The sequence below is a fragment of the Protopterus annectens genome, chromosome 13.part0, assembly GCF_019279795.1.
Source record: "Protopterus annectens isolate FY-2018-M chromosome 13.part0, PAN1.0, whole genome shotgun sequence".
Lineage (NCBI taxonomy): Eukaryota > Metazoa > Chordata > Ceratodontiformes > Protopteridae > Protopterus > Protopterus annectens.
Genome location: NC_056747.1, coordinates 61,863,227 through 61,888,226, shown reverse-complemented (window position 1 = coordinate 61,888,226; position 25,000 = coordinate 61,863,227). Strand labels below are relative to the sequence as shown.

Genomic DNA, 25,000 nt, shown 5'->3' with positions numbered 1-25,000 from the left:
CAGTACCTTTCCATAAGAGAAAAAAAGGTCATCCATAAACCTGCGGAAGAAGAAAATTTGATCTTTATAAGCTCCTTCTATATATTCATTTTCCCATACAGACATTACAATATTTGCATAAGTATTCACACACGATGTACTCATCGCTACGTCATTCTTTTGCCAGTAAGTACTTTCTCCAAACATAAATATGCTACTTTCGAATACCAAGTATAATAAGGCTTGTATCAATTCCACTTCATTAGTAACATAAATTACCTGACTCAGTCATTTTAATAACAGAAATAGAATCTAAACACCCAGTTATGGTTAAGGTCTTCTATATGAGGGTTAATGCTGACTGTGTAGCACAAAGCATGTAGTCTACCTAGCTATAACTGCCAGATATGCAATAATTTCTATGTGGGAAAAACCGACAGGCTTTTAAAAGATAGAATAAGAGAGCACATATACCACATTAGAAAAGGTAGTAACTTTAATGACCTAGCAAAGCATGTAAAAGAAACTAATATGCAACATAATTTTAAATTTAGAGTATTAGGGACAACTGATGTTAATAAAAGAAAGGGGGACATTAGAAATAAGACAGAGAAGATGGAAGTAGAATGGATAGTGAGGCTCAGAGCTAACGTAGGACATGGTCTCAATAATGTAATTCCATCGAGACCAATCTTAAAGAATAGACCTTTACGTAGATATTGTATCCTTTTTGTAACTTACAACATGTTTTTATTTATATTTTTGTATGTTTTTACATACTTGTAATTTTTTAGTGTTTATTCTAATGTAGTTTAACATATATTTAATGTTTTTATGCGAACACATACATGTATTTATATTAGTTTGTGAGCCGCCACCAATGTAGTGTAATACGTTTTTAAGAACTAAGTAAATGTAATGCCATTTGATATATAATGGGTGTGTTAACTAAGGTAATCATACACCTGAAGAAGCCTATGGTGAAAGCGCTTGTGTTTGTGTGCCATTAAAGCAGTCTGCCTTTGAAAAGAAGCTGGAGCCTTGTCTTTACATAGTAAGAATTGGTCCTTTCCTGCCTCTTCCAGGCCTTCAGTCCAAACCCAGAACCAGCAGAACACCCAGGCTCACGTCCCAAAGTATGCACAGGACTAAGCAGTGGGGGCCTCCCACTTCCAAAGCAGGCAGTAGTAAGACTCCCCCCTTATGGTATAGTGTCTCAATGACTTAACTTTAAAACTTTCAAGCCCTTCTCAACTGACTGCTCCTTTAGGGGGAAAGATTGCTCTGCAGGCAAAAAGCTGGGAACTTGTTACCCAGGACAAATGGGTTTTAAATATAGTTTCCTAAGGATGTAGATTCCATTTTCACACTTTACCAACCCCAAACGGTTGGCCAAATCTTACCCCTAATTCAGTGGGCAGAGGCTCAAAAGCAAGTTCTCTCAAGTATAAGGGCTATTCAAACTGTCCCAGAAGAGAAAAGGGGACAAGCTTTCTACTCAAGACTTTTCCTGGTGCCCAGAAAAGACAACTCCTGGCGTTCTATCCAGGATCTCTGTCCTAAACACTTTTTTGGTGATCTCAAAATTCAGGATGCTAACTCTTCACCAGTTGCTTCCTATGCTAGACAAGAATGCCTGGTTGGCAACACTGGATTTAAAGGAAGCCTACCTGCACATCCCAATCAGGGAATCTTGCAGAAGATGCCTACGCTTCAAAGCATTCTTCATGCACTATCAGTTCTCTGCACTGCCCTTTGGCTTATCTACTGCGCCCAGGGTATTCACAAAGTGCCTTGCTCCAGTCATTGCATTTTGCAGGCAAAGAAATATTCAAATATACCCATACCTGGACGATTGTCTAATTCAGGCAGAAAGCCAGGCCATACTATTGAATCGTCTGGCGTTTGTACAAAGGTGTTAATCTCTCTGGGGTACACCATAAACGAAAAGAAATCACATCTTGTACCCTGCCAACAAATGGTATTCCTGGGAGCAAGCTTGGACACAACTTCCCAGAGGGCTTTCCTCACGCCAGACAAGTTCATTTGACAGCATGCTTCAAACTAATGGCCACAGAGCCTGATATCTGCAAGACAAATACTGCAAGCCTTGGGGTTCATGGCCTCCTGCATTCTCCTAATTCCATATGCAATACTTTATATGAGAACTGCAATGGTATCTAAAAAGCCTATGGTGTCAACATTCTCCGGATCTAGAAGCAATGATTCCTATCATACCTTGCCTACAGTTAGTTCCTTTGGTGGGCAGAGGCCTGCCACCAAAACAAGGGACTGCCATTCACTCTACTCCCTGCCGCCCAAACCCTAACAGACTCATCAGACTATGCATGGGGGGCTCACTTGGCAGAGAAGTGCATTCAGGGTAAATGGAACCCAAGTCAAATGCACCTGCATATTAATCAAAAAGAAGTGTTAGCTGTACAGAATGCTCTGACAGCCTTCAAGGACCACATTCTTCCAGGACAATTAATGGTAAAGACGGACAACACCACTGTTATGTGGTACATAAGCAGGGGGGAACCCACTCATACCCTCTCTGCAGACTAGCCATGGCTCTGTGGAACCCAGCCTTGAGCTACCAAGTGCACCTACAGGCTCAGTTCCTGCCAGGAAAGCTAAATACACTGGCAGACGAACTAAGCAGAAATCTCATGGACCCACACGAGTGGAAACTGGAACCGAAGACATTCAACATGTTGATAAACAAATGGGGGAGCCCAGAGATAGATCTTTTTGCCTCCCCCCAGAACTACCAATTGGACAAATTCTGCACAAGGACTCCCCAGAAATAAGCTTGGTAAGTGGATGCCCTGTCTTTCACCTGGAAAAATCAATCTGTTTATACCTTTCCTCCTCCTCCTCCTCCTCTGCCTCTCCTCTCCAAGGTATTACCCCAGATCAAACGGGACAAACCAAGGACGATACTGATTGCACCAGACTGGCCACGCCAATGCTGGTACCCCCTCTTGCGCAGTGTCACTGCTGGCACAATGGCACCTGCTTCAGACCCCTAACCTGGCCGTCCCAGTAGGTGGGCCGGATTCTGCACCCTCTGCTTCAAACCCTGAACTTGGCAGCCTGGCTAATTACCTGATCTCTCGGTTACCATCCCTCAGTAAACAAGTGTTGGATGTCATTCTGGAGGCAAGGAGGCCTAGTACTAGGAAAATCTTCTGCTGAAAAATGGTAAAAATTCTGTTTCTGGAACCAAACTTGGAATGGGCACTGAAGCGCCCTATTTCTCTCCGATTCTTCATTACTTTAATTGAGATGCTTTTCAAGGGCCTTTCCTTTTCCTCCATCAAAATTCATGCCTCTCTCATTTCAGCTAATTACAACACAGAACCACCCCTCTTCTCTCATCTACTGCTTAAGCAGTTCCTCAGAGGGGCCAAAAACTTAAGACCACCCGGGAGAGCCCCAACCCCAGCCTGGGACCTTAACTTTGTATTGGAAAAACTCACTCTACCTCCTTTTGAGCCAGCAGCAAGTGCAGAGTTTAAGTTCCTTTCTTGGAAAACGGCTTTCTTTTTAGCCATCATTCAGCAAGAAGGATGTCTGAATTACAGGCCCTTATGGCAGTGCAGCCTTTTATCATCTTTTATGCGGGCAGGGTGTGCCTCAGGACCAATCCTTCCTTCATGCCAAAGGTAGTATCCAGTGTGACTCTTAAGCAGTCCATTCATTTGCCGACCTTCTTTTCTAATCCACAGAACAAAGGGGAACGGATACTGCACTCCTTAGATGTGCACAAACAACTTAGATTTTACTTGGACAGGACTAAACCTTTCAGGAAATCTGAACAGATGCTGCTGGCATTTGCTGCAGGGGCAGAGGGGAAGGCCATTTCAAAGCAAACCATTTCTAAATGGATAGGCCATTGCATTCATTTCTGCTATAAGCACCATGGAAAACCTATTCCACAGGGGATAAGACCACAGAGCTGCATCTACCTCTACCTCCTTTCTCAGAGGTGTACCTACCAGGGAAATCCTAGAAGCTGCTACCTGTAGTTCTGTACATACTTTCACCAAGCATCAACACTTGTCAATTTTTTCTAAATCCAGAGCTGGCTTTGCCACTGCAGTCTTGCTGGACCTTATAGCTGGTCCTAATTCTGTTTAAATTCTTCTCAGTCTTAGCTTTGGGAATCTACCCAAATTTGATGACTGCAACAGTGAAACACGAAGAACATAGTACAGTTGTGCACACTTACCATACATGTAGATGTTCGAGTATATTCACTGTTGCAGTCCTGGTTACCCTCCCTCCAGCCCCCTGACTTCTTTTGGCTATACCTCTATTCAAAAATATGCTTAAAGCTTTTTGGTGAATTTGCTTTTTTGTTCGAGATATATATATATAAATATATAAAATTGCTTCCCATTAGGGGGAGCACCTGACATTTTGGGCAAGAAAAACTGATGTAATGGTGTCGGTTGCATGCTTTATACCCCCGACAACCTGACATCGTGGAAGAAGGGACAGCAACTGACGCAGGACCCAAGACTTTGGTAATCAGGCTGACTGAGGGCTACTGCAAGCAGATAACCCTAATGTGGTGACTGCAACAGTGAATACACTCCATCTACATTTATGTTAAGTGTACACAACTGTACTTTACGAATACTGCAACATGGAAGACCAGGGCATCTAAGGTTATGGTAAGTTTTTGCACAGCTATTCTTTTCCTTGTTTTCAAAACTTGTTTCAGTGAGAGAAAAGCGTTAAGCTGTGCCCTTTATGTGCGCTAACTTTCAAAATCAAGCACAGCTCATTAACAAAATCACCCATCCTCATACCCTCAGTCTTGTTATTGTGAACGTGCTTTACCATTCTTAGTTTGTTTTTATTTTTGTACTGTTACGAGTTGTTAGCTGTTTTCTGTAAGTTTTATTATTTTTCTGGTGTGTTGCTGAGTCATTGCTGGAGTGTTTGTTCCTGTTGGTTTTGCCTACTGAGGTAGTATGCTTCATTGGCAGTGTTGTCGCAACCAGTCTTCTGTGACTGGTTTATGAAACTGAGCTTGGCAAATGTTTGATAACTGGGAGATCTGTAATTGTATTTGTTGTTTACTGGGGTGTAGTGCACTCAGTATTGAAGAATTTCAGTCTTAGTCTGGAGTAATGAAATTGTGTGACTTGTCTGCCCCTCCCTCCTTGCATCTGGTGACCACTTAGTCTCACATCAGTAGTGTTTTACATCTTTAGGACTTCAACATTGTTTTGTATGGCTGTTGAAGCATTTTAATATTTTATGTAATGGGATTTTTTTTTCTCTAAATGCTAAATACGAACTCATTCTGGTGGTGTAAATTATCATCCCTCTCCTGCTTTTACTTTTGAAAACTGGGGATCTGAAGTAGTTTACTTCATTTGCTCTTCAATGTGTGGGTTACGGATACATATCAGATCAGAGACAGCAGTTTCTCCAGCATCTGATCTGAGCTCCAAGCTCCTCCCCTTACCCATAATACCCCTTCATCTCATTCTTTCCCTTAAATCTCGTTTGCCTCTGGTTTGCCTAGCATCGTGGTCTCTGAGCTCCAGGTGTGGTGCTTGCTTTAGTAGAGTTTTTCTCAGAACTTTTGGGGTAAGAGTGAATTTTCTTGTTTTATTAGGTCATGGTTTCCCTTTCTTTTCCCTCCCCTTCCTCGCGTTGTAAAAAAAAAAAAATTTCTTATAGCAGTGTGTGTGTGTGTGTGTGTGTATACTTAGTCTGAAAACTGATTCCTTCTGCTTTATTTTTGGTCATGGCTGAACAGAATAAGCCTGTCTTTAGAAAGTGTGCAGAGTGTGACCATAAGTTATCCTCAGTGGATGGCCACACTCTGTGCGTGATATGTTTAGAGGTCGCACATCTGTCGACCAACTGCTCAGTTTGCACAGGTTTTAACCTGCAGGCCTTTAAAGATTGCAAGGCCAAGCTTGTGATGAAGGGACTGTTGTCTGCTGCTGGGGCAACTGTCCCCGCTACTACTGCTGCAGTCATGGCGGTGACTGCTTCTGCTTCTTCCTCTTCTTAGGGGCCTGTTGAAGGGGATTTTCTGAGAATGGAGGAAGACAAGGCTAGGAAGAAGTCCCCGGCCCTTTTGGGTCTGTCTGGTTCTCCCCAGAAACTCCAGGCTCTTGCCAGGCCTAGTACTCCTCGGCTGCGGTTGCAGAGGGTCTCGCCAGAGAAGTCTAGGCCTTCTCACTGGGTGACGGTGCACTGACCTAAGTCTGTCTGGCTTCTTAGTCGCACTCCACCAGAAGTTTGAGTGAAGCGGAGATGGACAAAATGATGAGATTTATTCGCACCCATATCCAGATGGGAGTCTTGCCAGCCCCCTCTCCCTTTGGAGGGGGGAGCTTGCTCTCTCTTTTTTTTTTCCACTCCAATAGCTCTTTCTCTGATCCTAGCCCCCTGTATCAGAGTTTTCGGATCCGAGGAGTCAGAGTCAGGGGGCCGGTGCTGATGATACCTTATACCTCGACTCCGGCCATTGCCCTGAGCACGTCGGATCTCATGAGTTTGGACCTGAGCAGCTCTCGGAGCCATATTCTGGCCATCTGGTTCGAAGCGGGGTTTCCATCTGCTCCGGTCATGGGCCCCCCTCAGCATCTTGGCACCTTCAGGTTCCGCTCTAGTTCCCCCATCGGGTCTGGGGAAGGCAGCTTCCTTACTGGTGGCCCAGGAGGCTTGTTCTCCTTCGACATTTGATGTGGTGGAAAGGGTGCTCTCGAGTGGGTCAAGACCCCTGACTATTTTCTCTGATTCCACCCCGGCTCTGGATGCAATATCAGCCATTTTGTCCACTGAGGGATAATCCCGTGCCTGATGTGCCCCAGACGGTTTGCATGTCCGCTTCATACAGTCCTACTGAAGAGGCTCCTCGCAAACTAACGTGCAAAAGGAGGCACCTGGACACCAACTTGGAGGAAGGGGAAGGCTCCCCTGATCACCCTCTGGACAGGAAGTCTTGTGCCAACGGGGGGGGGGGGGTCTGTCCCCAAGCTTACATCGGAAGAGTCTGTTTCTTGAGGCCTTCGTCATGGGCCCGTCTACTTCTTGGGTATCCCCTCCCACAGATCCATTGGTGGACCTGATCACTTCACGGGCATGGAAGGAACAGGACACCATGGAGCAATTCCTAAGTGCCCAGTCAAGATCCTATGTCCCCCCTCGGATAGACTTAGTTGGAACAAAGGGTCACTTGTAGACACTATGGTAGTGGCAGCAGCCACCAAGAAAGAGCTAGCCCAAGAAAGTTCTACGGTCCATCCTCCCCGACCGTGAGTACAGGACGATGGATTGCCTAGGGAAGCAGGTGTATGCCTCCGCTACCTTTGCCAAGAGGGCGCTGAATTACCTGGCACACATTACCTGACTGCAGCGTGACCTTGTCAGAGCTAGCCGAGTTGTCCTTGGAGTCCATGTCGCTGGAGGGTGAGCGCACATTCTCCACGCGGGTGGCTACTCCAAAAAGCAGCATGCAACATGTCCATGCGTCTCCTGTCACTTGCCACTGAAGGAGTGGCAAGGGCAGCTGGGTTGGGTGTTGCCATGAGGTGTCGTGCTTGGCTCAGGCTGTCAGTTCACGGAGCCCTTTAAGGTGTCATTTGCAAAGGCTCCTTATGATGGTTCTTCCTTGTTCGGGAAGACCGTTTGTGAAACATTGGTCCAGTGCAAAAAGGACAGGAAGACACTGTCCACTATTGGGATCTGCTTCTCTAACCCTCAAAGATCCTTCTCCAGGAATCAGCGAGGGCAAAAGATGATGATGTTCTGGAAGTCTGTGTTCTTGGGACGCTCAGGGCTGAGATGGATGCCAGCCCAGAGGCAGAGGGGAGTCCGAAGAACGTGGTGTCATGACAACCGTTCTCTGACAGGCCCTCGCAGCAGCCCTGAGGGGTTTCCTGTCTGCTCTGCTCTGGAGGCAGTTGGGGGTCATCTTCTGTTGCACATAACGGCATGGGAGTTGTCAAGAGGACCTTTGGGTACTTAGGATCATATCCAGAGGCTATTCTATCCCCTTTGTGGAATTCCATCTTCCACCTAAACAGCTCCCAGATGTACCAATCGCGCAAAGGGAGGCAGCAGCGCTCGAGATAGACAGGCTCTTAAAGAAACAGTCATCCAGCCCGTCCGACATGACCAGTCCGGATCGGGCATATACTCAAAGTTCTTTTTCGTGCCAAAAAAAAGATGGGGGGCCCAAGACCTTTTCTGGATCTTTCCACCCTCATCCTGTCAGTTGCCAAGGAGAAGTTTCGGATGGTCACATTGCTATTTATCCGGCCTTATTTGCAGGAGAGAAGACTGGGTGTGCTCTATAGATCTCTAGGATGCGTATTACCATATAAAGATTCACAGCTGCTCCAGGAGGTTCCTCTGCTTCCAGCTAGGAGCCAGTCATTATTAGTTTCGAACCCTGCCCTTCGGTCTCGCCACAGCCCCCTGGGTGTTCACCAAGGTCATGGCAGTTGTAGTGGCTCACTTGAGGCTTCAGGGGATATAGGACTTCCTGTACCTAGACGATTGGCTCCTTGTTGCTCCCACCAAGCATCTACTTTGTCAAGCTGTCAGACCACCTGGGAATCATTAACAAATTTTCTCTGATTCCCAGTCCAGGTTCTAGAGTACATTGGATTAAGGATAGACACTCTGCAAATGAAGGTTTTTCTAACCCTGGAGAAAATTCGGAGCTTACGACTCTGTGTCCTTGGTTATTCAGTCACACCTCCAGTCAGCAGAGACATTACTTCGTGCTTTGGGTTCAGTGTCTGCCACTGTTGCCCTTCTTCCCAGTGCTCGTCTTCATATACGGGTTCTACAGTGGTCTTGGTTAGATCTGCCGTTGACACATCCTATACGTATCAGCAAGGTTGGCAGAGAGTCCCTCCTCTGATGGCTACACTCCTTGGAATTGATTGAGGGACGTCCATTCATTGCAGCCCCTCCCAAAGCCACGGTGACTACGGGCACTTCCCAACTAGGGTGCTGGGGGGGGGCATTGCTCGGGAAGGTACTCTCTCCCTACTGTTATGAATACTGCAACATCAGTATAGGAGGACATAGAATAGTTGTTTAAGACCTTAACCATAACCATAGATGTCCTTCTCTTCTGTGTTTGCAGTATTCAGTCCCACCCTCCTACCCCCTCTTTCTTGCTTCTGCTATAGCAAGTATTTTATGAAGTCTTGTGGCCATCTTCTTCCCCAAGTCTCTACCTACATAGTCTTATTACTGCCCTGGCTCAGCAGGCATGTAAGTCTAAGGGTCTCAGGACCCTTCTGAAAAACCCCAGGGGCACTAGTATATGCAGCAGGAACTATTCTGAGGAGGGTATGTGCAGACGTCACTTTTATACCTAATGCCGATGGCCATCGTAGCCAACTTCACACGTACCCTCCAGGAGAAAGACTTTAGTATACTGACTGAAAGGTGGCGCTGCAGGCAGCTGTTACCTAATGTTATGACTACTGCAACATAAAAGAGAAGGACATCTATGGTTATGGTAAGGTCTTGCAGAACTGTTCTTTTTTTACAAACTGTTTTGCTTAACTAAAACCCCAGTTTAGGGCTTCTAGTACTGCATTTTATGCGAGTCTTGCAGAAATGTGTGCACTAACTCTGGAGTGTGACTATTAGCATTTAGGCATTTTTTTTAACCTAAATAGAATTGTAGCTGCCAGCCTGATAAATGTAGAAAACGTTCTCTGTAAAGTTTAAGGCTACTTGTAGTCATTTTTGTCTTAATTTTTGTTTTATGGCAAATATTGTTGAGGCACGCTAATTGCTGTTAAAACATGGAAATGTCTTGTTTCTCATAACCGAGTGTTCCCTGTAAGACCTTAGCATTGGTGACCAAGTCTTTATAGTTCACCCAGTTGATATTGCAGGTGTACGATCCAGTTGTACCGCCTAAGTGCAAATGTGCTGTTTTGTGAGCATTGCCGTCAGTCATTTTTTGGTTATTCACTAGCTTTTTTCCCTTAAACATAGCCAATATGTTCAAAATGGTTTGTGTACAGTAGGTTTCAGGTGTCTGAGAAGTGTCTGTCGTCCCTGTCCCCTATAGATTGGAGTACTTTGAGCCAGTTTCCATTACCCACAGAATTCCACATACTCTGCACTTTAGGCAGTGACATGTACATTTCAAACCCGTCCCATAGCGACACAAGCAGGCCTGAACTCTATACTGGCTGTCTTCATCAGCACAAGAGCTGCTACCTGAAACCAAATCAGCTGAGGTATAATCAGGGCTTCATTCATTATGCCATTGAGCTTGCTGTTGCTTTTTGACTTTGAGATCTTTTATTTCTTTGCTTGAAATTTAGGGGAAATAATACTGATGCTTTGGATATGCACACACTTTTGATATGCATTATGTTGAAAATTACTTGTACTTATTTAATTTCTGCAAAAATGGTTTAGAACTAATTTTGGATTTTTTTTAAAGCTGGAAAATGCCAGGTTGTCTTCTGATCAGAATGACAAAGCTGCTAGTGCTGCCCGTGAGGAGCTCAAAGAATGCCGCACAAGAATTGAAGGCCTGAATTACCAGCTTTCCAGCTTGCAGAAACAGGTATGAATAAATGCGATTGTTTAAAGTGTAGAATTTGACATGACAGTATTTACTTGCCTTTTCCAATTTTCTAATTTCACGTGTACCCACTAAAGCTTCATGTAAAGTAGGCAATGATTCTCAACACCTGCTTTAGCTTTGGTATACTTGGATGTTGGTCTTAATTGTCGTAAAATTTGAAATTTTCTGTGCAAACTGTTTTGAGGTTAAGGTATTCCTAGAAAATCCTTAAACTCTTCAGTGCGTACCATTTGCATTTTCACTTTTGACTGGCAGAGACCAACAGATCTGCGCCTGTGAATCACTGTTTTGCTTTTAGTAAAGAAGTATTTGCCAGGGATTTGATTGTGGGGATCATGCATTCAGTAAATTTCTTCAGGAGTAGTAATTTCCTGAAGCAGATGTTTTCCATCTGGCCATGCGCCCAGAACTTTGAAATCTCTTGTGAGCCTGGCCACTTCTGCAATCTAGAGGCATCAGACTTGGTGCTAGGTAGGAATGGGAGATCATTCCGGACCTTTGTATGCTTGTCTTAATGTCACTGCTGCAGTAATAACCTAGGGGAGTCAGCCACCTAAGCAGTCTGACTCCAAAGGCAGTGTATACCTCAGGCTGCAGGTTAACATACACTGAACTTGGAAACTTATTTTGGCCTTTTTGATAAATGGAGGGAGTAGGCTCATGCCCTTCTCAGACATCCTGCCTGAAATCAACATTGCAGTATTCCAAATGTGAGAGTTATTGCCACTGACTTGTGGCTTGAGTACCATAGCCTAAACCTTCCATAAGCCATACACCATGACATCAGCCAGTATGTGTAGGGTTACATCAGCGGCCATAGCATAAATCCTTGGACTATCTTTGCCACCAGTCAAATGTAGGTCATGCCCCCATCTGTCTGATCTACGCATGGACATTTTGTATTGTATGCCTTCTCAGATTAAAATAAGTGACCCATTGGGGCACCTTCCATTTTGTTTATACTGTTTTCTTATATTTCAGCCTCAAGGGGAAAGTGAGAAGACAGAAGGCAGATAGCATACAAAGATGCCCATTCCCATTCTCAGTGCCTTTTCTGCTGAGGTGCAGAGCACTACTACATCTACCAGTCGCTCATATTAAAGACTTTGCAATCCTGTTTGTCTTTTAATACAGTCCTAGAAACATGTCTGAAGTGGTTGGTCCAGTCTAAGATGGTAGAGCCCTCCACTTCTGACATACTGTCTGTTCTAAAGAAAAAAACTTCTACTGCTATGGGGGGGGGGGGGCACTGCAGATAGTGTGAGTGCGCTCAGAAGGCATTTTTCCGATTTTTATTTTAGTATGGAAAGATATCCCAGGTTCAGTGTGGCATGTACTTCTCGCAATCTTGTAGGGAGGTGGAGTGGATGGACTTTACTCAAGGGTTTTAAAAGGCCTTTTAGAAGTGGGCACATCAGGCCCTTCTCCTGTTCCTTCAGTCCTGGAGGCCTTTCTAGATGCTTTCACATCCACAACCTTTGCTTCATACACTCATCCTTCAGTTCTCAATTGGCCTGTTAAGTTCTAACCTCCAGATGAAAGTTTTCAATCACGAATCCTGTAACTGATCCTTTTGCCATCTCCTTGGCTTCAGATAAGCCTTTCAAGCTAATGGGAATGTCTTGCCCTCAGACAAGGACTCTAGGGTCATGGAAAAGTGGGGAGAAAAGATCTATACTTCTACCCTGGCCTTCAGGGCCATCATTTACCAGACCAAGGTGACCGTATACCTTCTTTCTGTCTTTAGCAACCTGAGTAAGATTTTTGACATGATAGGGTTAGACTCCAAACAATTTTAACTCTACAGTCATGTGGCCAGACAGCACAAATTCACTTATGGTGCTCTTCAGGCCTCTTCCGGAGCAGCAGCTGATGAAACCTGGCTGTGCAGTGGTCCTCTGTCAGAAGATTCCTAGGTAAAACTCCTAGATTCTCCTCCTTGATAAGGACTTTCTGTTAGGACACCAGGCAGCTAGTGTATGGCAAGACCCTTGCAAGGCTATGAACTTGTGTGCACGCTCAGATAAAAGAGAAATTACCCTGTAGAGTCCATTTATTTTGTCAAGAGACCACAGACCATGTCAGAAACACTAGAAGGCACCCAGAAATAGTTATCCATAAAAACCTGAAAGGACCCCAGATATAGGAGGCCTTCCTTTACAAATTAGTCTGCATGATTATCTTCTTACTCCCGTCCTCCTCTCCCCTCTCCAGCAGATTTGCTGTACTATTATAGGTCTGTAAGACCTGTGACTAACTACCACAAGAGCCTTTTTAAGCAATTTCTGACAAGTTATGGTACCCATAAGTGTAAGCAGATGCTTGGAAGATGAAACTTTCAAGCAGGGGTCATGTAGATGAACCATTTATAGGCTGTCTGTCTGTAAAAGACAAGTACAAAACCAGGGATGGATTTCCTTTTCCCCATCCAGTTGTCCAAGTTGCACTTTAATTGGGCTAGGGAGGAACTCTGCTTCATTTGGATGCAAAGCCAGTTCCCGAAAAGGGGTAGTGACTGGGTTTACATACCTGTCTCTCCAGGAGGTGGTACTTGTATCACAGGCAATGTATATGTCTTTATAATGTGTAAATTCTGGTGGTGATTGTTTTGTAGATACGCAGAAGGTCTGTGAGAGTAGGGTGTCGACAATGCCTTGTATGCCAAGCATAGATCTCCCCTCAACAGCCTGTAGGAGAAAGAATACAGAAATATTGCCTTGATGTGGTCTGCATAGGGCATGTTACTTCCTGTATTTGTATTATTTTATTCTTTTAGTGTGGACATTCCAATTGTTTGATATGCCTGGTTAAGTGCATACTAAAGGGGGCATTGTATGCAATCATAGGTTTGAGGAATGTTGAGTACAGTAGAACAGTGACTTATTGGGCCTAAATGCCATACCTTTTTTTATAAGTTGTATAGCATGGAATGATTTCCTCACTACTGTAGACACGCAATTGCCAAAGGCAAGATTGTCTTTCTGGGTCCCCAAGATTACAAACTGAGAGAAGGTAATTGTCACCATAAAATATAGCTACAGAATGCCTTGAAAAGAGCTACCTCCTTTCAAAGGCATTCCACCACCTCCTCACAACAATTTATACAGGATTTACTTTCCCAAAGCACCATAGAACCAGTCCCTCCTAGGTTTTTAGGATGATGATTTTACTATAGGTTGTTCCTGGTGCTAAGAACAGGGGGACATTGGAAATCTCCACTGGGTCTGTCTGAGCTCAACACCTTCCTCAAGGTACCCACTTTCAAAAGTGCTGTCTCTTCAGGCACTTCTTCCTTTTAGCCTTCTAAAGGCCTTTGTAGTATCCTTGGACTTTGAAGGATGTGCATTTGTATATTCCTACACGCCTGTCTTGCAAGAACTTCCTGTGTGTGTCCACTGGCTCATCCTATATTCAGTTTTTTGCTTTGCCCTTCACGCTTTCTGCAACACCCAGAGTTTTCACGAAGTGCCTGACTCTAGTTATAGCCTTTTGCAGTATTCTGTACAGGCAAGGGAATATTTGTATTCACAATGTGCTTATCCAGTCTTCTTTGCTTAGACACTGTTTCTGCACCTCAGACTCACTCTGGTACTACGTGCAAAAAGTCTTCCCTTCATCCCACTCAGAACTTAATTTTCCTAGGTTGCCGATTAGACTCAAAGAACCTGCTGGCTTGCCTTACCCAAGAGAAGGTGCAGAGCCTCACAACTTGCTTCAAATCCCTGTTACTTTTTCACCATTGCTAGGCAAGGGAGATTCTCATAGCACTAGGTTACATGGCAGTGACCATCCCTATGCTTCCACTTGGCAGACTGTATATGAGGAGAATACATTGAAACTTAACATCTATGGCCCCAGCACACTCACCCTCTGGGTTCCCAGATACTCTCGTACCTTATCTCAAGAGGGTAGAGACTCGAGTTGAGAACTGCACTCCAGATTCCTCTGATGAGGCTTTGGGGCAATGGACTGGGACTTTAGGTTCAGGGTTGTTGGCAAGCATTGTCTGAAGAAGCCCTTCACCCTTTGTATCTATATTAAAGAAGAGTTTTATACTTTTACTACAGCTGTTGATTGTGTTTTGGAACAATTATCTGCATTTCAACTTGTCATTCACATCGTGGTGAGATCAGGTTTCTGCTTTTTACATTTTTTGTAACTTCTAGTTTGTGTGGTAACTGTTATGGATTCTACAACAGTAGAACTTGACTATAGACCAGAGTCGAGGGAATTTTCAGCTATACCAGAAGGACTTTTACATCATGTTGAAGAAAATCTTGCAGATTTCAACCAGACTGTGAAAGACTTTGAAGACAAGTTGTATTTGCTGCAAAGGTATGCCTTATACACCATCGCATTGTAAATATTGAACAAGGTTTCAGGTACATGTCACTTTTAAATGAATACAAATAGATACAATGTATAAAATTTGACTGATAAATTTAAATCAGACTATGCTAAGAATAGATTTAGTGAGAAATTTGAAACAGATAAAATTGAAAAAGTTACAGAGGGACTTTAATGACTTCCAAACAGGTCAGATTTTTGTTTGGCCCAGGCATAATCAATTGACAATGTTGCTGCTCAATCTAGTGAATCGGATTTTCAAGAAGACTAACTTACTACTGCTACCCACCACCCAATAATTAGCCTTTGTCAATACACAAAAGACAATCAAACTACAATACCAAGGGAGAGGACGCCTCGATGTGACTGATATATTTGTCAATTTATCTGATTATGACTTGTGTTTATCTGATGTTAGCCTGATTAACAAGGGCTTAAATTTTATACCAGCACATTGCAGTAACTTAGAGTGTTTTCTGAAAGCTTGTGAGAGGGGATTTTACAAACTTTTCTCTACTAAAAAAAAAAGATTGTATATGTAAATTTAACACAGCTTTCTGATATCACTTTTAGACCTGCTGACAAAGGTAAAAGTTTGCTCTATAATAGCTAATGTACATGCAACTTTGCATGACCGTATAAATATCTGTACATAGAGTTCCTACAATTTCACAATAAAAGGTCTGCCAAAGAAAGATAAACAAGTCACTGCCCTTGAAAAATTCCCTTAGGCCTGTAGTGGATGCAGTTCCATTTATTAAAAGAAAGATATTTATGATTTGTTAAGCCTTAATGTAGGAGAACTGAATGTTAGGACTAATAAAGATATGCTGATAACTCTGATGTAAAAATCTAAATTTCATTTACCCCCCCATTGATTTGAGGCAATCAGAGAAGAACTTCAGAACTACTTGTGAGAGATAAACTGAAAAAATTATCCTAATTTGTCAACTACTGGATTTAGTACTCAATAACAACATCTGTGGCATTACGTATTTGATTTGCAGACATTTTGGATAAAGAAGCTGACCTATTAGAACAATTCTTTTTGAGGAGGCTATGACTATGAGCTTGTTAATTTAAAAACAAATATACATGTACAGATTCTGCATTATTCTGCATTACACTAAAGAAACCTTTTCTTTACACATTTTATGTAAAGACTATGCATCAAATGTAAAGAAATCTACCCCAAAAAAAGGGACTGATTTGTTCTGACTTGACTTTTGTTCATCCCACACTAGGCTTTACTCATTATGTTAATGTTTTAACTGATCGTATCTATGACCATCTATATATGATATAAAGAGAAGCAAAAACCAATGCATTAGTTTTCATTCAGGGTACTTGAAAAAAAGTACTGAACCCTAGAGGTGGTGACAATACTAACAATCTTGCCTTCTCTGGCAGAATTAGTGGATTTTAAAAATTTTAGTTACATAGTTTACCAGGCTTGAATACTCAGTTCTATCTATTATTATCGTTATACATATACATTTTATACTCATTATTTATATCTCATAACTGGGTAATTTATATTTATAGTTGAATTGATACATATTTTTTAGATTTCATATACATATTTTTCTTGAAATGCTCGCTAGAGTTTTTCATTGTCTGAAGAAGGGCTGTGACCACGCGCTAGTAGCGCTACACCCTTTGTATCTATATACATTTGAAGCAAAACAAAACCCGAAACAGATGAGGTAACTCATTCAGGTCTTCCCCCATCTCTGGAAACCAATATCTCCAAGAGTATTAAGACTCCAAATATGGAGTAGCACCCTGGACGTAAAAAGAAACTGGTTGCACACTGTCACGAATATGAATGAAAGCTTTTATTTACAGCGTAAGATTAAGCACCTTCATCCCTATGCATGGGACTTCAACTTGATATTCATTTTGTATTTTGATTGATTACTTGATTTGTGTATTAAGAAGTAGGAATTCTGTGTTAGTGGTATCTTTTTTTTAATTTTTTAATTTTTAGTACTGTTTCTTTAAGAATATGGATTTGTTGGTTTCTGACATTAAAGGAAGTGATATTCATTTTGTATTCTGATGAATACATATGTCTAGTGACAGTGTGTGACCAGTTTATTTTTACTTCCAGGACGTTAACTCTGGTGTGCCCATTTTCCTTGCTTATTTAGACCTTTGAGTATTTGCAGGCAACACAAAAGTAATGCGATGCATAAACAAGCAAGGAGATGCAAGACCCTACCAGTTAATCCAGGCTGACTCAGATTGCCGTGTTATTTAAAACAATTGTTATTAGTACAGTAAGAAACATTTGTGTCAAACAGATGTCCTGTTCTCATGTTGCAGTATTCAAACTTTTGGGTTTCCCTCTCTTGCTGGCCAAACATCCTGTCAGTATACAAAAGCTTCTAGTCACTGCTAGGAGTGTGGGATGTTTGACGTTGGCAAAGGGAACATGGGCCATAAAAGTTATGTCTGCACGCACCAGTCCTTCGAACAGTGGCCACAGTCAGACTCCAGTCCCAGGAAAAAATGTACAAGCCCAGTGCCAGCCAAGAAGGGACTGTTTAAGGGAAAAAGGGGTTAGAAAGGGATACTGCAACGTGGGAGAGAAGGACATCTATTGTTAGTAAGATTTTACACAACTATTCTATGTCCTTATAATGTTCTTCATATTTCACTGTTGTAGTCATCACACTAGGGTTATCTGCCTGCAGGTAGCCCTCAGTCGGCCCGAATACCAGAGTCTTGGGATTTCTGTGTTGGATGCTGTCACCTCTTCCATGATGTCAGGTCGTCAGGGGTATAAAACATGCAACCAACGCCATTACATTAGCTTTTCTTGCTGTGCGAGAGCCCGAAGCTGAAGCAGTTCGCAAGTGCAGGTCGGCCGCTACTTGAAGTTTTCGTTGTTAGAGTTTCAAACCTGAAGTCTTCTAAAGCTAAGTATCCCGTTGGGGATCCTTTTTTCTTGCTCTAACCGATGTCAGAAAAAATTAACAATTGTCTTGCCTGTGGAAGGCAAATACCTCACAGAGATTTTCATTCTTACTGCGCCACCTGTTTAGGCTCAGACCATGACACTCCTCGCTGTCTGTTTTGTGCCTTGTTTACCGTCCAAACTATTCATTGTCGGGCTATCTCTGTCGCTAAATTCTTTCGCTCACGTTCTCCATATTCCGGCATGGCTTCGATGAGCCATCCGACTACCGATCTTCCAAAAAAAGTGTAAGGATAAAGACAGAGACAGACCACATAGGTCCAAAATTGCCGACTATGCTTCTGTTAAGGTAGTCACCAGTCTGCCAGTACTCAGTGAGGCGCTTTCGCAGCCCCTGATACCCGCTTCTACAGATAGGCAGGCCTCTGCTGAGACTCATTCGTAGTCCAGTATGCCGGGAGATGCTTCTTCAACTATGGAACCTGTGGATGTCTCAACCTTGGATGGGTCCAGAGCTGCTGTGCAGGCACTGGCTTCTGAGGGTGTATTCTGACCTTCCAATGTTCACATTAAACCAACAACTTCGTTTTTGAGTAAAACTACCGAGTTTCTCAGGCCCAAAGTTCGCACTATACCTAGAAAACCAACAACCAAAGTGCATGCTCAAGCTCCCGTGCCACAGAAACAAATGCTTAGAATGGCTGAAGACCTTAAAACCTTAATTAGGGGAAGCCAGTCTTCCCCCTTTAAAAGACAGAGCATTGATTTTCCTTCTGATTCTACAGACCATGAGTCTGATGACTGTGATCCCTCTGATTACCAGGACTTGCCTATCTATGAGGATTCAGGTGCAGAGGATTCCATTCCCTCTGCCTACTTTCCAGAGGATTTTTCTTTTGGTGAAACCTTGCATACCTTACGAGAACATTTCAGCTGGGAATGCCAGGACTGTCCTCGGTCCAAAAAGAGACTCAGAATTTTTATACTTGCCTCAGCACAGGCCTTTAGCTATACCCACTGTCCTGGGTATTGTAGATGATGTCTTTATGGAATCCAGTCTTACTCCTGATACTTTACCACCAGCTCCTAGAATGCCTGACAGGTACTACTGAGTACCTGACTCTCACAACTTTCTCTAAGAATCACACTGCGGATCCAGAGACCATTTTCCAGGGACCTAAAGGCGTTAAGGCTACTACAGCCAAAAACCTTACTCCTTCGGACAGGGATTCTAGAGCTTTAGACAGATGGGTTAAGAAGGTATATACCTCTGCAACTCTTGCCATCAGGGCTTTGAATTGCCAGTTTCACATGTTGAAGTACCAGCAGCATATTATGGGACTAATTAAACAAAAAATGTTGCTGCTTCCAGATTGTACAAAAAATAAAGATTTACAAGAGTTAACGTGTTCTGCAAACCAAGTTAGTAAATATACTTTGCGGTGTGGTTTTGATGCCTTAGAAGCATCTTGCAGGGCTGCTGTCACTGGGTCAGTACTGTGAAGGCTTGCTTGGCTGAAGGAACAAATCTTGCCAGACCATGTAAAAGCAAAATTACTAGATGCTCCATTAAACCAGGAATGCTTGTTTGGCACAAAAGCAGACGTTCTCAAAAAGATGGAGGAAAAAGTTAAATCTATGCAAACTGTTAAAGATTTCTTACAGGTGCAGACACCTAGATTCAGAAGGCATTGACCTTCTAAAAACTGGTCTTTTCCAGTCCCTCCCAGCCCTTCTCAGTTCAAACCTAGGGGCAACAGACCACCAACACTTCAGGGTATGCAACGATCTAAACAATGGAGTTGCTCCCTCCTCAAAAACAGGGAGTGGTAAGCCACCCCTTATGGGAAAAGTTCACAATGACTTGACCATCCCCCCCCAGCCATGCCCAAGTACTTGCACCCCTAGGAAGAAAACTTGCCCTGCATGCAGAAAACTGGATGTCCATTACCCAAGACCAGTGGGTCCTAAACATTGTGATCCAAGGATACAGATTCTTCCACTCACTGCCAACCCCAAGTGGGATGCCAGACCTTCCTCCAAACCAGTGGGCAGAGGCTCAAAAGCAAGTACTTACTCTTCTCAGTATCAGGGCTATTCAACCTGTTCCAGTAGAGCAAAGGGGACAGGGTTTCTATTCCAGACTGTTCCTGATGCCCAGAAAAGAGAGCTCTTGGCACCCTATCCTGGATCTGTCAACTCGCAACACCTTCCTGGTGGCCCCTAAATTCAGAATGCTTACACTGCAACAGCTTTTTCCTATGCTAGCCAGGGACGCCTGGCTAGTCACCCTATACTACAAAAAAAAAAAAAAAAAAAGCTCATCTGCACATCCCCATAAGGGAATCTTGCAGGAAATCTACTTTTCAGGGCAGGCTCTATGCAGCACCAGTTCTCTGCACTTCCCTTTGGCTTCTCTACTGTGCCCAGGGTGTTCACAAAGTGCCTGGCTCCGGCCATTGCATACTGCAGGCAGAGAAATATTCAAATTTACCCATACATGGATGATTGCCTGATTCAAGCAGACAGTCAGGAATTGCTACTTTAGCACCTGACATTTGTAAAGGGACTCCTAACATTCCTGGGGTACACCATCAACAACAAGAAATCACAACTGGTGCCCAGCCAAAAGATTGTATTCATGGAAGCAAGCTTGAACACAACTTCCCAGATGGCATTCCTCACTCCATGAAAAACCGGCTTATTTGACAGACTACAAACTAATGGCCACCGAAACCCAGCTATCTGCAAGAAAAATACTGCACGCCCTAGGGTTCATGGCCTCATGCATTCTACTAATACCGTATGCAAGACTGCATATGAGGAAACTTCAGTGGTACTTAAGTCTGTGGTGTCCGCATATTAAGAGCATGGTCTCTGCATACTAAGGGTATGGAAACAGTGATTCCTATCATTCCTTGCCTAAGGGCAGAGTTCCTTTGGTGGGTAGAGGCATGCAACCACAACAAGGGACTTCCTTTCACTCAACCCCTCGCCTCAAAAACCCTGACAACTGGCACATCAAACTATGCATGGAGGGCTCACATGGCAGGCAAATACATTCAAGGCAAATGGAGCCCAGAACAAATTCCCCTGCATATCAATCAAAAGTAAATGTTAGCGGTACAGAATGCTCCGACAGCCTTCAAATACCTTATCCTTCCAGGACAACTCCTGATAAAGACAGACAACACCACAGTTATGTGGTACATAAACAAGCAGGGGGGAACCCATTCCTACTCACTCTGCAGGTTAGCCATGGCTCTGTGGAAAACAGCTTTGAGCAACCAAGTGCACCTGCAATCTCAATTTCAGTCCAAGCAAACAAAATTCACTGGCAGACTTTAGCAGAAATCTGCTGGACCCACACGAGTGGAAACTGGAACCCAACTCATTCAAGCTTCTACTCCACAGGTGGGAGACACCAGAGGTGGACCTCTTTGCCTTCCCCCAAACCCATCATTTGAGCAAATTTTGCACCAGAAATCCTCACAGCAAAGCATGGAAAATGGATGCCCTATCCTTTGCATGGACAAACCTCTCAATTTATGCCTTCCCCCTCTGCCCCTTCTCTCTCAAGTACTACTCAAGATCAAACAGGACAGACCAAGGACAATCCTTATTGCCCCAGACTGGCTGTGCCATCACTGGTACCCACTCCTACGTAGTTTGACAGCAGTGCCACCCAGGCACCTACATCAGACCCCCCTCCCTGCTGTCCCAGCAGGAGGGACACATTTTTCATCCATAGCTGCAAACCCTGACCCTTGCAGCCTGGCTTATCCCCTGAATACACCACCAGCAACCCTCAGCAAACAGGTGCAGGAAGTCATCCTTGAGGCCAGAAGGCCTAGTACTAGGAAATCCTATGCAGAAAAGTGGAAAAAATATTGTTCTTGGAGCCAGTCTCAAGGGAAGGACACAGCTGTGCCCTCCTTACCTCAAATCCTAGATTACCTGGCAGAGCTGATCCACAGAGGCCTATCCTTCTCAGCAATTAAGCTTCATGCCTCTGCCAACTCAGCTCATTACAATACTGAGCCACCTCTTTTCTCACCCTCTCAAACAGTTCCTGAGAGGAGCTAACAATTTAAGGCCCCCGAGGAGAGCTCCCACCCCTGCCTGGGACCTTAACTTTGTACTAGAGAAATTCAGCACCCCCCCCGAGCCTGCTGCTGCAGCAGAGTTAAAATTCCTCTCTTGGAACACAGCCTTACTACTTATCACTTCAGCAAGAAGAGTGCCCGAGTTATAGGCAGTTATGGCTGTGGAACCCTTCATTATTTTCCATGCGGACTGGGTTTCCCTCAGGACTAACCCATCATTTATGCCTAAGGTGGTATCCAGTGTGGATTTAAATCAGTCCATCCATTTACCAACCTTTTTCCCTAATCCTCAGAATAAAGGGGAAAGGATCCTGCACTTCTTGAACGTGACAGAAAACTCCAGTTCTACTTTGACAGGACTAAACATTTCAGAAAATCTGACCAGCTGCTAGTCATCTTTATTACAGGGGCAGAGAGGGCAAGGCCATTTCAAAGCAAACCATCTCCAAATGGATAGCACACACACCATGGAAAACCTAACCTGCAGGGGATCAGAACTCATTCCACTAGGGCAACCTCAACCTCTACAGCATTTCTCGGGGGAAGTCCCTACCAGGGACATCCTGGAAGCTGCAACCTGGAGCTCTGTACACACCTTCACCAAGTATTGCCACTTACCTATCTTTGCTAAATCCAGAGCTCGATTTGCTACAGTAGGCTTACAAGGCCTGCTAGGCAGCCCTAATACTTCTTGACTGCCTCCACCCTTCCACAGCTTTGGGAATCAACCTATGTGTGATGACTACAGCAGTGAAACACTAAGAACATACTACAGTTGTGTACACTTACCATAAATGTAGATGTTCTGAGTGTATTCAATGTTGCAGTCCTGGTTACCCTCCCTCCAACCCCTGATTTCTTCTATACTTTCTACCTATTCTGTTGTTCATATCCCATGGCAATGGTGTTTACTTTTTACTGGAGGTGTTCCTCACCCATGTAATGGCTTCCTTTTTTGGGAGCTCGTGACATCTGGAGCAAGAAAATCTGTAATGGCGTCTGCTGCATGTTTTATTCCCTGTCATCATCGAAGAGGCGACAGCATCCGACGCAGAAATCCCAAGACTCTGGTATTCGGGCCGCCTGAGGTCATACCAGCAGCAGAGATAACCCAAGTGTGATGACTGCAACAGTGAATACACTTGTAACATCTGCATTTATGGTAAGTGTACACAACTGTACTTTCTCATGTTGCAGTATTCCAACTCTTGGGTGAGTGCCAAAGCTCACTGAGAAGAAGAGGGTGGTGGCTTGGAACTATTCTGTATAAATCCATGGAGGATTGCCCTGGCAAATACCGCCCTGGATTTGGAAATTTAGTCCAATTTGTAATGTTTTGTAAAGGTTTGAACAGATGTCCATGTAGCTGCCTCTAAAATGGTTGCAGTGTCCAATCCCTTATAGAAAGCTCTAGATGAAACCATAGCCCATGTGGAATGTGCTTTAAATTTGGACCCCAAAGATTTCCCGTGGTGTGCATAGCCGAAGGAAGTGGCTCTGGAAATCCAGGCTGAAATTCTGTTTTGTCACTGATTTCCCCACTCTGAATCTTACCCAAGGCCTGTTTTTTTTTTCTCCTGGCTTCCAGGCTGGACACCAAACTCATGCAGCCCTTCTTACCCATAGATGTGATGGTGTCTCTTACTACTTTATCTCTCTTAACCTTCAGATTTACACAGAAAGAGAAATTCTTAGGGCACTAGGATTCATGGCTGCAAACCTTCCCATAGTTCATTTTGCTAGACTTCATATGAGAATGTTAGTGGTATCTGAAATCCATCTGATCCAAACACACTCGCAGTCTGACCACTCAGGTTCTCAACTTCTCTGCTTGAAAAAAGCAATTCTTCGGTGGCTAACACAGGAAAACTACAACACAGGCCTGCCATTCAGAGTGCAGACTCCACAGCTAAAGTTACCCACAGATGCTTTAGATGTTCTATGGGTTGCATGGATGGGTGACCTGCAGGTTAAGGCCTAGTGGCCACCAAATCAGATGTCCGAGCATACAAACCTGAAGGAGATGTGGGCTGCTGTTCAGGCCTTTCAGATCTTTTACTGCACCTGGGCGCCAAGCCCAGCCAGAATTTTCAGACAACACCACAGTCGTGATAATAAGCACGGGGGGGGGGCAAGGATTTTGTGCGTTAGGAGGGATGGCTGTTATGGCATGAGTACAGGCCACAAAAATGAACCTGTTCTTCAGTATAGTTTATATTGTTTCACAGGATTACGTCCTGGCAAACTTTCTAAGCAGATCAAGGAAAGTCCCTTGTAAATGAATGCTGAACAGAGAAGCCTTCATAAACAAAGTCCCCAAATGAGGCGTTTGTCAGATTAATTTGCCTCTGTCCACAACAGACTACTTTGTTTCTGCTCCAGGACTCCTCCCGTCGGGCACGGAGGCCAGATGCTGTGCCCTTCCTTGGAAATGGAGGGTTCTTTATGCCTTTCCTCCTCTAAAGGTATTGTTAAAGATCCAGAGAGAGGGAACACACAGATTTTTATTGGTGACTCCCTCTTGGCCAAGACAGCATTAATTCCCCTTTCTCTGCCATCTAACCAGGGGTGATCACCACAAGTTACCCCACAGAGCTGAATTGCTCATGCAACACAAGGGTTCACTGCTATTCCTCGGCTTGTCATGCCTCAGCCAGATGTGGATGGTAGAATTATGATCCTTTTCAGACACCAGTTTTCTGAGAATGTGCCACAGGTTCTTCAGGAGGCAGGGAAGCTTTTACCTGGAAGTCTTGCATGTCTAAATGAAAAGCTTTTCTGTCTCATGTCATGCTAAAGAAAAGTATCCTATCTTAACAAGAGTTGCTACTGTCATCTTCTCTTAATTGTGTGAGATGCTTAGAACTGGTTTTGTCTAATCTTTCCATCAAGGCACACTTACCTGCTATTTGAGCATGCTTGCCTCTGGGCACCCCTTTCTTTTGGCATGAGTTAGAGCAAGTTTTTAAAGGTGTCCTACATTTAAAACTTCCTAAGAAAACTATTCTACCTTCTTAGGACCTCCACTTTGTC

General features: G+C 43.9%; 1 protein-coding gene across 2 annotated transcripts in view; it reads left to right on the top strand.

The window, feature by feature from the left end:
- The window catches only part of LMNB2 (lamin B2), an 859,966-nt gene that overhangs the window by 272,788 nt on the left and 562,178 nt on the right, over positions 1 to 25,000 (top strand). For both annotated transcript variants that reach the window (XM_044090624.1, XM_044090623.1), the window contains exon 6: positions 10,445 to 10,570. In XM_044090624.1, the coding sequence (XP_043946559.1) occupies positions 10,445 to 10,570 (126 nt within the window). The remainder of the gene's footprint in view (positions 1 to 10,444; positions 10,571 to 25,000) is intronic.